Source organism: Mustela nivalis (assembly GCF_964662115.1).
Source record: "Mustela nivalis genome assembly, chromosome: 10".
Taxonomy (NCBI): Eukaryota; Metazoa; Chordata; class Mammalia; order Carnivora; family Mustelidae; genus Mustela; species Mustela nivalis.
Window position 1 is genome coordinate 52,129,558 of NC_139029.1, and position 14,491 is coordinate 52,144,048.

Genomic DNA, 14,491 nt, shown 5'->3' on the forward strand with positions numbered 1-14,491 from the left:
AATTCATGGTTTTTAACAACATAGGAAGGTTAAATAAATTGTAATGTTGAGCTGCAATGAATGAATGTGCTAATTCCCATTGGCCATTGTTCTCCCTCGCAAAGTTGACTTACAACTAATAAGAGCACATTCAGACAAAATTATTATTGTTGCTGTTGTAAAGATTTTATTTATTTATTTGAGAGAGAGTGAGAGAGAGAGAGAGAAAGAGTGAGCACGAGCGGGGTGAAGGGCAGAGGGAGAAGCAGACTCCCCACTGAGCAGGGAGCCTGCTGCTGGGCTCCAGGGACTCTGGGATCATGACTAGAGCAGAAGGCAGACACTTAACTCACTGAGCCACCCAGGCTCTCCCAGACAAAATTATTTAGAAAATAACTCAGTTGCTGCTGAGGTGAAACCAGTAATTTTTATTGCATCTTCAAATTATTTTCTGTTATGGCATTTATAAAGAAGCAATTCTAGTTTCTGGATATAACAATTTAAGTTAAAAAGTTTTTATACAGTGAGATTTTCTTTATATTTAGGGCATATCCTTGTGTTTTCTTCTTGTTTTTCCTTTGCAATGCAGTATAGCAGATGAGAGTATAAGTTTTGAAGTTCAGTGACTTTAGATTCAAATCCTTACTAACTGGATGATATTGGGTAATTCAGCTTACTTTCCTCTAATTCGGTTTGTTCATTTGTTCATACTTCAAAGGACTATTGCAAGGTATATGATGATAATGTATGCAAAAGCACCTAGTACATAGTAAGCTCTCAATAAATACTAGTTATTATATCTTGTCCCCCAACTTGCTCTCTTTCTCCTTCTGCCTTTCACTCCCTGAAGAGAAGCCTAGAAAATATCCTCCCCTCACAACCCTCAGAAGGAACCAAGTCTGCCAACACCTTGATTTTGTACTTCTAGCTTCCAAAACCGTGAGGCAATAAATTTATGTTGTTTAAACACCTAGGGCTAAGCAGCCCTGTCCCATTAATACTGGTTTGGGGATTTTGGTACCAGGAAGTTGGGTACTACTGTAACAGATGCTTAAAAATGTGGACGTGGCTTTGGAATTGAGAAAGAGTTGTGGGTAGCAGCTAGATTACCTTGAGGAGACTTGGAAGAAATATGAATGTTAAGGTGCTTCTGCTGAGGTCTTAGGTGGGAGTGAAGAACATGCAGTTGAACGCTGGAGGACAGGTCATCCTTGTTTAAAGTGGCAAAGAACTTGGCTGAATTATGTTCTAGTTTTTTTGTGGGTGGAAAGAAGAAATTTTAAATGACAAACTTGGATTGTCAGCCAAGATTTCTAGGCAGAGTGTTGATGACATGACTTGGTTTCTCCTTTCTGCTTAAGTAAAATAGAAGAGGAGAGAGATACATTGAAGAAGAAATTGTTAGGTAAAAAGAAACCAGGGGTTGAAGACTTGGGAAATTCTTGGCTTTTTCCTCTTGTAAAAAAAAAAAGAGAGAGAGAGAGAGAGAGAGAGAATATGTTCTAGAGGGAACATCAAGGGTATAGCTGGACAGTCATGCAACCCATGGATCCAGTCATCTCGGCAGAAGTCAGGAATAGAGCTGTGGTTACCCAGAAAAGATCTGTAATGGACTCTCTTGTCTGATGGCTTGGACCCCTGTGAATTGCATGGGAGACACCCAGGTTTTTGAAAAAATGTGTATCAACAGAAACACTGTCAGTTTGGATCAAAGGGAGACAGAGCCAGAATGAAAGGAAGGAAGGCTGTTAGACTTCTGAGATTGCACAGGTAGGAAACAGGCTGGTAGATCTATCCAAACTTTCAAGCATGTGTAATCCTACAAGAAAAGTGAAGAACAACCTTGAAGGTGATTCAGAGGCCAGTGGCTGCTACTGACACTACAAGCCCAGAAGGCACAAGCCCAGGAAGGTGGGGCCATTTCCTCCTTGATTCCAGAAAGGAGCCTCTTCCTTAGTTTTAGAGGACGATCCATTTCCTTGGTTCTGGATGGCAGGGCCCCCACTGCTCAGGGCTGAGGGCCCAGAGGACCAAGCACTGAGCAAAAAAAGATTACTTTCAAGTTTCAGATTCTAATGGAAATTGTTCTAATAGGTTTCAGACTTGCTTGGGACCCATGACCCTTTCCTCTTTTAAGTGTATCCCTTTTGGAATGGAAATACCTATCCTGTGCCTGTCCTACCTCTTGTTTCTGTCTGGTATCATAGGTTCACAAATGAAGAGGAAATTTTTTTTTAAAGATTTTATTTATTTATTTGACAGACAGATACCACAAGTAGGCAGAGAGGCAGGCAGAGAGAGAGAGAAGAAAGCAGGCTCCCCGCGGAGCAGAGAGCCCTATGTGGGGCTCGATTCCAGGAACCTGGGATCTTGACCTGAGCTGAAGGCAGAGGCTTTAACCCACTGAGCCACCCAGGCACCCCACGATGAAGAGGAAATTTTGTCCCAAAATGAATCTTGCCCAAGATTTTGCCCATAATTGATTTGGATGATTTAAATGAGCTTTTGGACTCAGAGTTGATGCTAGAATGATAAGAATTTTGGCAACATTTAATGGGATCAATATATTTTGCATGTGAAAAGGACATGAATTTTGAGGAGTCAGAAGGTAGAAAGTTACAAGTTGACTTATGTTCCTCCCATATTAATATGTTGAAGTTCTAATCTCCATTACCTTACAGTGTGACCTTATTTGGAGACAGGATCTTTATAGATGTAATCAAGGTAAAATGAGGTCATTAAAATGGACCCTAATCCTGTAGTACTGGTGTTCTTACAAAAGGGGAAATGTGAACACAGAGTCATGCATGAGGGAAGACAGCCCTCAGAAGCAGGCAGTCCTGCTGACAGCTTGCTCTTGGACTTCTGACATCCAGTACTGGAGATAATAAATATCTGTTGTTTAATCCACTTGATCTGTGGTATTTGTAATGGCAGACCCAGCAAACCAAAACACCCTCTCCCATTACTATTACATATGTCAAAAGTTCAGCCTAGGTGTTAAAAAAGTATCTGATCTGTGTTTGATAAGGAATAGTTGGAAGAGCTGTAGTTATTTAGCGTATAAAGTCAAGTGTTAGAGGATAGATCTTTGAAAGTCGTTCATGTGACTTAGGCATTGTAATTCCAAGTCACAGAACTAAAACCACTGGGAGTCATACTTTAGTTTAAGAGGAAGAGAAACTACTTGCTATTTACTTTAAAAACTGGACGGAAATTACCTATGCCCCAGTTAGAATTCAGAGAGAGATGAAACAAGAGGTTCTATTTGTTTGTTTGTTTGTTTGTTTGTTTGCATCAGTTGGTGTGTGTACTGGGTGGGCATGAACATTCCTTCAGTATTAAAAAAAAATTATATGCTGAGCTAGGAGTAAGGAATAAGGACTGGCAGGGTATGCTTAGGGGGAAAAAACCCTCTTGATCAAGAATGCTTCCTTATTTATCTTGTAGGACATTCTGAATGAGGATAATCTACTGTGAAATAGAGAGGAACCCAAGAACTGTGGGATATAGAAGAGAACCCGGTTTTGACCTCCTTTAAAAGGAGAGCAGGTGAATAATGAGGCAGATTAGTTTAGAATTATGATTAGAATTGAACTATGATATTGTGCCATTAGACTGTAAGTACCATGAGGATGGACATGGTCTAGTTTACTCACTGTAGTTTTCTTTGAACTAGCTCAGTGCCTGACTCATATTAACATTTAACTATGAGTTAACTTAATACCAGTGATTATGTACATACTATTAATTCATATTCCTGGGTTTTTAAACATTCATTTATTATACACAAAGTATTTTTTATATGTGTGCAAGAATTTTTCAGGTTGACACATAAAGAATTTGAATATTGATGAGTATTATAGTTGTGACTTCACTTAATATTTAGTGTCAAATGAATATGCTTTAATAAAAAAAATCCACAGAGTTCATTTAATTACGTCTTACTTATTTTTCAGAAAGTGTTACATACAATATCCTGATTTTTGAAATAAAAATGTTAGCCACTCAAAAAAAAAGGAACATATTATGGTTTTTACTCTCTAGGAGCATAGAGTTTTTTTGTAAATCACATAAATATAAGGAAGCAGTTATAAGACTGATGCTGAAGCTTTCTCAGATGGTATACCATCATTGCCAATGAAGACTTATTATGTATGTAGAGAATAAAGATTCACTAAAATAAAAACAAAGCTCTTTAGAATTGTGATTTTATGTGGAGTATCAAATATGAAAATTTCAAGCAATAGTGTAGACTTACCAAAGATAATAGGATGTCCTATTCTTGGCATATAGTACCCACCTGGTAAGAATATCTTTGAAGCATGTGTAAATTAGGAGAAACATAGAAATAAGTAAGGAGAAGGAGTGAAAAGGTTGGGTTTCTTTCAGAAGTATTCATGATGCCACAGTGGAAAAAGAAAACTATTGCTTTGAAAAGTGGTCAGGGTAAGAGAAATTGGGAGTCACCTAGAATCCATTTCTAGAGGGGCCTCTTTCTAACTAGCCACAAAATGCATCAGACATTCTGGTTCTTTGGTGATGGAGCCCCAGCCCTTAGAAGCCACACTGAGGACTAATTACAGCAAGGGTGAATGTTAGAGGTCACTCCAATAGTCCAAATGCAAGCCCCCCAGGGGTAAAGGAATGGCCAAGTCAATAATGTAAACATTAAAGTCTTCAGGAATAATGTTGCTAATGTAAAAGTGTTATAAACTATAAAGTCAATTTGAAACTTCCAGGTTTTGTAGCTGATATTATCATATTAATGGTTTGTTTCGAGGTAAGATGGGAATAATCATGCTCCATTCTCTTTCTATGCCTAAATACAGCTTGAGGTGCTGGACAGAATGCATGGATTAGCTATTTGAGAATTCTGGAAAGTAAATGTTAGTGGGAAGATTGGGGAAGAAGTCTCCATGGTTAGAAAAGAAACAGTCTAAATTGAAAATGGGCAAGAATCTTAAACAGACACTTTACAAAGAGGCTGTCCTAATGGCAAATCAGCATATGGAAACATGGTCAACATTAGCCACTAGGGAACTGTAAACTACAATCAGTATGAGGTATATACTACGCATTTATTAGAATGGCTAAAATACCGAAAAGACAAAGTGCTAGCAAGTCCACGGGGCTGCTGGGAACCTTCGAGTTGCTGATGGAAATGCAAAATGATGCCTCTGTTCTGGAAAACAACTTGATTTTTTGTTATAAAGAGGAATATACACTTAGCCTGTGACCCAGAAATCCCACTACTTGGCATTTGCCATAGAGGAATGACAACATATATTTACACAAAAATGTGCACATGGTATTTATCACAGCTCTATTCAAAATTGCCCCATACTAGAAATGGCCCAAATGTCCCTTCAGTGGTGAATGGATTAAAAACAAAACAAAACAAAACAAAACCTGGGTTCATCTATACAACAGAAAACTATGTGGCGGTAAAAGAATGAGCTATTAATAAATGTAACATTGTCTAAATGTCAGACATTGTACTGAGTGAAAGAAGTTGGTCTTGAAAGGTTAAGTACCATGTGATCCCCTATTTATGACATTACTGAAAACATTAAATTACAGTGGTGGAGAATAGATTAGGGATTCCCAGAAATCAGGAGTGTAGAGAAGGTATAACTATAAAGGTATAGGTCAAGAGAATTTTGGGGTTAACAGAACTGTTCGATATCCTGATTATAATAAAGGTTATATGAATCCAGACGTGTTAAATTTCATGGAACAGTGAACCAAAAAAGGTCAATCTTATTGTATGATAAATTTAAAAATAAAACAAGAAAGATGAAAAGTAACCAAGGGAGCTTTATAAAAATATACATTCTATTTAAATGTCTTTGCTACAAAGTTTAGCATGCTTACATATAAAATATCCCCACTCTTGGATTTTACATATGCTAATATTGCAGTGTTTAATTGGTATAAAATACTTATATGAAATTAAATTTAAGTTACTTCTTTTTTTTTTTTAAAGATTTTATTTATTTATGATAGAGATAGCAAGAGAGAGAATATAAACACTGGGGAGTTGGAGAGGGAGCAGCAGGCTCCCCACTGAGCAGGGAGGTTGAGGTGGGGCTTGATCCCTGGATGCTGGGATCCTGGGATCATGACCTGAGCCGAAGGCAGATGCTTAAAAGCTGAACCACTCAGACACCCCAAATTTAAGTTACTTCTTAATAATAGAATTTCATACATAGTCTTAATAGGTAAAATTTTGCTTTCTTTGTTATACATCAAAAAGCCATCATCATTAATGTTACTGAATTAAAAAAAAACTTTTAATGCGAATAGACTTTAACAGAATGTGTTGTAAATACACAAATGCTGAAATTCAGTGAGCCAATCATGATCAAATCCACCATTTTGGGAAACACTTTCCATATTCATGTGTATTCTGTACCATTTGTAGACTCATTTAATTTAGGAAGACTCAAACTAATTTAGGAAAATATTGTTTCTGTAAAATACTTGCAAATACATACTCAAACATGAATGGATCCCTGAGTATTAGTCTTTTTTTTTTTTTTAAAGATTTTATTTATTTATCAGAGAGAGAGAGGGGGGGAGAGAGCGAGCACAGGCAGACAGAATGGCAGGCAGAGGCAGAGGGAGAAGCAGGCTCCCCGCCGAGCAAGGAGCCTGATGTGGGACTCGATCCCAGGATGCTGGGATCATGACCTGAGCCGAAGGCAGCTGCTTAACCAACTGAGCCACCCAGGCGTCCCAGTATTAGTCTCTTTTTTAAGAGCAGCGGAGTGAATTTGACTTAGTTTTCATGTGTGCTATATTCTTTTTATGATCTCTACAGTATCATAGTTAATTGGTCTTATACAGATAATTGTTTACATTTAAAAATTTGAACTATAGTTTAATACCATACCATTTTTCTTTATATATTTCACAGAAGACCACTGACAGAGTAGAAATAATAGAGAGATACAAGCTCATTTAGAGAAAGAGGTTTTCCCAATGTGCCTTTGTTTTTAACATATATGTTCCTAATATCCTTTTCATTTGAAATCACCCTTTTAAAAAATTTGCTGACAGGTTAGTATTATCTTTGGGAACTGGAATATCTTCTTGAAATGCAGATTTAAAAACACCTACCCTGGGAACAGTTTCTCTCCTTGCATTTAGGTATCTGACTCATCTTTGCTAATATATTTTGATGTTAACAATGACCTAGGAAACAAAGAGAGGAGCTTCCTTAGTATTTTTGCCTATGCAGTCTGCCTTAAGAGGATATGCTTTGAGAGAGAAGCACCTAATTACTCTGCCAAAACCAGAAAGCACCATGAGGAGAGGGCCTCGCCAGTCTGTCCTATCTGTATACCACCTAATGAAGGGAGATCGTGATACATGGACATTCCGCTTTAGCCCTGCAGTAGGAATGATAATAATAGTAATAATAGCAATTTTTATTTGTTTATTTATTTTTAAGAATGAGGATATGCTAGTTAAAATGGGAAACATAACCATACCGCTAGGATTTAAGAAGCTTATTTTGGAAACATTTGTAAGCTCAAGTACAAGAAGTTAGGATATTGGCTGGACTGGCTGTCAAGACAGTGAGAACAATATGTGGCATGATTTGGGCACTGTGTTCATTTTCTATTCCTGTTTTCAATCCACAAATATTAATCAATCAGAGCAATGTCAGGCTGTGGAGATAAAGACATGAGTGAAATAGTTTATGTCTTTGGAGAGCTCATAGGTTACTCTGGGAGACAAACAAAAATATGTAGTGTGATATCCTCCGAAACATTCTGCAGATGAATCCGGTTCTTTGGGTTTAGCCTTAATGGATAAGACAGTATTCTTGGCCAAGAAAGTAGAGAAGTAACATGTTTAGGCAGTGAAGCTACATAAAATAATGTGCAGAATTGTGGAAGGGTTATGGGTTAATGCCACTATCACTCTTGCTGTCCTTTGAGAGAGGTCATGTATCCCATTTTGGCCAACCTACCCCCCACCAATCATATTCTGTACTGAGGAGATCATTCATTTATTCATCCAAAAAATATTTATTTGAATATCTACTGTGTGGTCAATAATGTCCTGAGTATTGGGATTATACTGGTGAACAAAACAAAGTTCTTGCTCTCAAGCAATATAGCTTCCCTCCCTGGAATTCAGCGGACTTTGGAGATGGTACGAGTTAAAACTGATCCTTCTGGAGCACTAAATTTGTAATACTGAGTAATTAAGTAGTGTCATATGGATGAAAGTGAAGCATTCATATTATTTTATAAAGATAACATGCTAGATGACTTCAGAGTCAAGGACATATAGTACTTGAGAAAATATACTTTTGGTGACATGACCAGACCACCCTGGGAGCATGCATTCCCTCTTTTGTCCCATTAGGTTCCTTTGTTACAAAAACAAAGTGTAGGGTCAACTTCTTAAAAGGATACAATTTTGTATCTTGATGATCTCATCTGAAAATGACCAAATAATGGGCATTCATTCTACAAATATTTATTGAGTATCGACTCTGTGCCAGACTCGGTTCCATATTCTAGAAATGAACAAGACTCAGCCCAGCCCTCAAGAACCCTCAGAGGTTGATACTATCGGGAAGTCCAACAAAGATTTCAATACCACCTGTCAGATAGTTTATAATGAGTATAAATGGAAATAACTTGTTGAAATGCTTACAACAACGTTGAGCACCCAGTGGATATGTAATCAATAAAAACTCCTCTTTTGTAATCCTTAATTCTAAAAAGAGTGGTCAGTTAAGGTTCTGCTCCAAGATGGCTAGACAACTATTTCCATTCAGCTGAATGTTATCTCTTCCGAAGTCATGTTAGAATAACTCCAACTCTATTTCTTCAAATAAAGAAATTTCTGAAATAGAGAAATTGGGAGAAGTTGCCATCTGTGGTGAGTGGGGCATTCTGTTAAAAGAAGCTACCAGTGTTTCCTGGTGTTCTGTATATTCACTTCTTACCTTGTCTGACTGAAAGAAGAGCTTGTCTGTATTTAATTGAGTAGAGCCTAATGGCTGTGCTCAGATGGCATGTTGTTTTAGAAAAAGAGCACGGGTCAGTGACATAAAGATATAATCCACAATGGTTTAACTCGGTTAATATTGATAGTCTTAAATCTATTCCTCTTCAGAAAGAAGCTTCTGAGTAAATTCTGTCTTCTCAAATATCCAGATTTGTATTTTTAGTAAATGTGAGCCATGCTATTTCATGTTCAACACTGTTATGCATAATATTGCATAGAATCTGTGGTTTTATGCCTTTAAAATACTTCAGTTTTATAATGGCAGTTAGTTAAAAATTGGTCACTCAGTTCAGAGAAAATTTATTCCAGGTAAACTTATAAAGTCTGAGAGATAATGAATATGGAAAGAGTATAATTGATTTCATTTAAAATAATTTGATTACAAAACCATAAGCCTTAAAATGCATTTAAACAATGTTCTAATACTTGCACTCTAAGTTTATCATTTTGTTTGGTTGTAATTAATTTACTTTCCATTTCAGTTTAATGAAAAGTCAGAATGTTTTTAAGTTGTCTCTCATATTAATAAATAATACATTATTGATTGTTTTTAACCATATAACTCTATTCACATCCTTTAATGATATTTTGTTATGAAAAATTCTTGATCCTTATTGCTTTCACAGGATGTGGATACCAGGAATTTCATTATTTAAAATTGAGACAGAGCTATAATTGGAATTCTCAAGTAATTCCCAAGGGCAACTATCTGCGCACTAATAAATTGACTCAGAATTACTCATCTCTCCTTTTGAGGTGCCAAGGACTAAGCATGGCGTATAGATAGGAAGGTTTTTACTTTGGCTTCTTCCTAGGCTCTCAGAAGGGCACGTAAACTCTGTTTGCTTTCTTCTGGGCTTTTTCTTCAGTTCTCCTGGCTTTCTCTCTCCGAACAGTGTATTCTTTGCTGAAATATACAGGGTATTATCTGCCTTTACTCTGCTTTTGTGTACTTTTTCTTAGATACCATCTCTTGTTTCCTACTTTCTGGATTCCTTCTTGACTTCAGTGTTTAACAGGGTATTGAGTTTCTATTTGGCATTTTGGCTCTGGAAACAAACTTTAATGCATTTACCTGTGGACATGCATTTCCTTTCTTCAGAGGTAACTAATTCAGGCTTTAAAATAGTCTGATTATCTTTTAAGTTTTGCATCTCAATTAACTGTCTTTGGTATTCCTTAATATTATCAAAACTAGGTAGAGTTAACAAGATTTTATTTTTGAGAATTTTATTTCTTAAGATGTCTCTCAAAATTTCTTTAACTGGGACATTGGCTTGTCATAGTGGGCAAATGAAAAGAGTAATGTGAAATGTCACATAATGTCACATAAATTGCCCAAAAGAATCAGAAGTAATTATAATTACATCATTATGCTGCTTCAGGTAAGTGAATGCTCTGGCAGTATTTCCTTATCTGAACCCTGGTTTACGTACGGCTAAATCTAGGTTATGAAAATTGCCATCATTTGGGAGAAAAACAATCCCTGAAATTCTTCCTATATTTTGGCAGCCTTAAAAAGTGAATCTGAGAAAGACCTTGGTAACTTCAAATTGTCTTTTTTTTTTTTTTTTGAGTGAATATTGGTAGGATCATATATTCTCATGTCTCAGTTTTAAATCACATGATTGTCAGAGGAAAGTCCTAGCTTTGTTTTTGTCATGCAGTAAATAATAGGTACCAGCAATATGTCCTGCCATGATATTACTAACAATCCATTCTCAAGTAGGGCAGTTAAAATATATTTAAATATATACGGAAGATGTGCCAGGGCCTAGCTGGACAAACTGACTTTTTTGGCTTCTCAGTTTCATATAATGAAAGAGTGCTCTCTTGGGAATTAGAAAGCCTGTGGACTTTATCTTCTTTATCTTTAGCTCTAACATCAACTACAAATATGACATGGGACACGTTACTCAAGTTCTCTAGGACTATCTGTCTTTGAAATGAGTAGCTGTATAAGGTGATTACTGGGATTTGTTACAACTATGAAATTTCCTGACTTGACTTCAGTCACGAAATATTCCGAGTGTATGATTGCAGTATTGGTATCTTTCCAAGATAGTACCTGTATGCTAGGAGTTTATATCTCTTCTGTTAGCATTGACCAAATTCCCCCAAAGGCTGGTGTGGGGTTTCTCTTTTTCTAGGTCATCGTCTGCTCTTATTTGGTCCTTCAGATATTCAGCCAGAGTACATGACATATGGGAATGACTTTTATAAAGGTGGAAGTCCTCACACCTTAGAGGAGAATTAATGTCTTCCTATTCCCTGAAGTCTTCCTGTGAATCATTTCTTAACTGCCTCTCGCGGACTAGCCGGAATTGTGCTTTGTCAAATTTTTGTGAGATCAGGCTGGCCCTGGTGGCAATCATTGCTGGAGCAGGCTTTCTACATCCGTACAGTTTGAGCAGCACCATATTCCTTTCCCTTCCATGTGCCTTTTGTAGTATAGGAGCTGGATTCCAGTCTATTTCTAAATGAAATTTCAGGTTATAATGATTTGCTTTGGAACTTGAGACATTTTTTTGATTCCCCTGCCTATACGTCTCATTTGCAAGCCCTTGTGAACAAAGTACACACACACACTCACAGATGTAAACTGTCTTGCACACCTACCCGAGTACGTGAGCAGGCATGTGCCTTTGTCCGTGTGCGCATGTGCACACTTACACACATGTGTGCGCACAGCGCTTGCCTTTGGACTCTGCACTTTCCCGGGCAGTGTTTTTCCTGGGCAGCGTTTTTCCTGGTTGTTACCTCCATTTCTGTTTTGCGGAGCTTTGGGTTTCAGAAGTGACTTTGCATCTAACTAACAGAGTGGCTGCTGTGGGCAACCCTTTAACAATGAGCTTAAACAGAAGAATGAGGGTAATGTTTATTGGAATAAAGATTAGCTTTTAAATTCCTCAGGGAAATGAACCAAATCCAATGTTTTCCTGTTAGCTGACTTTTTTTTTTTTTTTTTGTAAATGTTGATGCTGTTTTGGATCTTCTGGAGAGGGGAGGGAAAAGAAAAACTTCAGCAAATCAGCTTTTTCATTCAGAAAATGGAATATGGGGGGTTGTTTTAGCTAGGCTTTTTGATAGTCCCTGATTTAATGTTTTCACTGTGAAGAGCACAGTAGCTTTACAAATTTTGTGAAAATCTGAGCAATGAAGAGTGTTGTTGAGGGGGAACCAGAGTGCAATTATTTAAATAATCCTAGGCCAATAAGCATTTGGTAGGTGGAGTCACTGTTGTGTGCATTACAGGGCAAGATAATTCTGAATGAAGACTTTAAACATCACACATGCTGGAAGGGCTCTAGTTCTGCTTTTTGTGTGAACAAAACAGGTGACTAAGTGCCTAGGTTTTGGTGACTATCCATTAGTGAATGCAGCTTGCTTGATAAGATTTTAAAAAATACATGCAAAGGATTTATCAGAAGCCCTTATGAATATTTCATGAGTTGGTATATTCAGCTGAATGAATTCAGTGAGTGTCAGTGTGTAGCTTGCAGACGAACCTCATCCACAAGGAGGCTACTGACATAGGAAGCACTTTGGCGCATTTTCAGAGGCAAAGCCTGGCTGATAAAGCTCCTTGTGACAGCCTGACTTGCCATTCTTCGAGTATGCTGCTCTTGCTCTAAGCAGCTCACGCACGGGAGCCGCGGCTTCTGAAATTAAACTGGAAAACAGTTTGCAGACTCATCAGCCTCCTAACCTGCAGCTGTGTCTCTGCTATGTTTGAGGTTTTTGTTTTGGGTGGTGAAAGCCAGCGCTCTGTATAAGACATGACAGCCAAAGAGTCTTCAAAAGAACTTACTGCTTCTGAATCTGAGGTTTACATCAAGACTTTCAAGGAGCAAATGCACTTAGAACTCGAGCTTCCGAGACTACCGGGAAACAGACCTACATCTCCTAAAATTTCTCCACGCAGTTCACCGAGGAACTCACCATGCTTTTTCAGAAAGTTGCTGGTGAATAAAAGCATCCGGCAACGTCGGCGCTTCACTGTGGCTCATACATGGTAAGACGGGACTTGGAGGTGTTTGCAGTGCTTTTCATTAGTGGCTGTGGTTCAGAAATGTAGAAAACAGAACATTTGAATTTCGTTCCTAATGCATACCACGAGTGTGAAATGAATGGAGAATGAGTCCGCTGGAGAAGACACAGTGTACTGTGTATTCAGTTATCATTGTGCTGCCAAGCTGTTTCCAGATAAAATAAGCCTTTAACTGTGGGGAGTCTTTAAGATTACTGCTTATAAAAAATACCTAGCTGATTCCAGGTAAATTAAATACCGAAGGAGTTATAAACATTCAGGTTTTTGTTTAATCTTTGTTGAGGTGAGAGCTGACTTTTTGGGGGGCTTTGTTTGGTGGCTGTTGTTGACATTTTTCAGTAGTGTATTTTTGGTATGAGAATTAGTATTTTAAGCTTAGTTCTAGTTTATTTATTAAGATTATGTTTAAAGTCAAACTTCATTGTTGCATTGCCATGTTTGTAGTGTAGAGACTAGTGGGTTTTTGATCTATTGACTTTACTTAGGGAAAGGGAGAACAAAGTTCCCACTTCTGAAATGGCATGGTTATTTAGTCTGATTTGGTTTCAAATTGCTATTTTCTTTAAGAGCCTCTTGTGAAAAAAAAAAAAAAAGAACTTCAGATTGATTGGCAATAATAAATTCCCCCATTTACTTAGGAATAGCAAGTAAATACATTCAAGAACTTTCTATAAAAATTGCACTGAATCTGCCACCTTTAACATGTATGTTACATACAAGGGGGGAGCTTTCTTAAATCAGTATGATAATGAAGTGTAAGAAAAAGCCCACTAGAAAGTAAATAAACTTTCATCATCAGTGCTAGGGCATTTCAGATTTCTCTGAAGGATATATTTTCTTTCAGATAAAGATACCCTTCAAAACTGGGTATCTGTATAGTTTTTATTTAATAAGGACCATTGCAATAAAGGGAGCAGGTAGGTACTTCTGACAGATAATTTTTTTTTTTCTGACAGACAATTCTAACAGTGATTTTTATCACTGCATGTTAGGTGGCCAGCCAGCATTATAAACCGAGGATGTCTGGGTTTGCAGATTAATATTTACTTGCATTCTGCTTTCCACTCCTCCGAAATGTTTGTCTCATACATTGCACAGTGCTTTGGCAAATTCAACTTACTCCTAGTAATATATAGCTTGCCTTTGATGGGTACCACGTGTTTAGCTTAAAGCATACTTTACCTAGCTAAAAATGATACAGTTATTTTTGTTTTCTGAAAATGGACTACTGCTCATACAGTTGCTTCATTGGAGAATTTTTTGGTCATCTTTTTAATGAATTAAATCTTAATTTTAGTCTCATACATAGAATGCACATGATTAGTTTTTTAAAGCCTACCAATGGCAGCATAGGTATATAGAGATTTATATATAAGTATGTACTGAAGAACTCCTTTCTCTTGTGGTTTACTCCACCCCTAATGT

At 37.3% G+C, this 14,491-nt stretch overlaps 1 protein-coding gene across 8 annotated transcripts in view; it reads left to right on the forward strand.

The window, feature by feature from the left end:
- Positions 1-14,491, forward strand: part of PDE4B (phosphodiesterase 4B) — a 573,081-nt gene that overhangs the window by 190,452 nt on the left and 368,138 nt on the right. For 2 of the 8 annotated variants that reach the window (XM_082686385.1, XM_082686380.1), the window contains exon 1: positions 12,604-13,030. The exons of the other annotated variants lie outside the window; for them this stretch is intronic. In XM_082686385.1, the coding sequence (XP_082542511.1) occupies positions 12,795-13,030 (236 nt within the window). In that variant the 5' untranslated portion in view covers positions 12,604-12,794. Of the gene's footprint in view, positions 1-12,603; positions 13,031-14,491 lie in introns of those variants that run through there. 8 annotated transcript variants of the gene reach the window in all.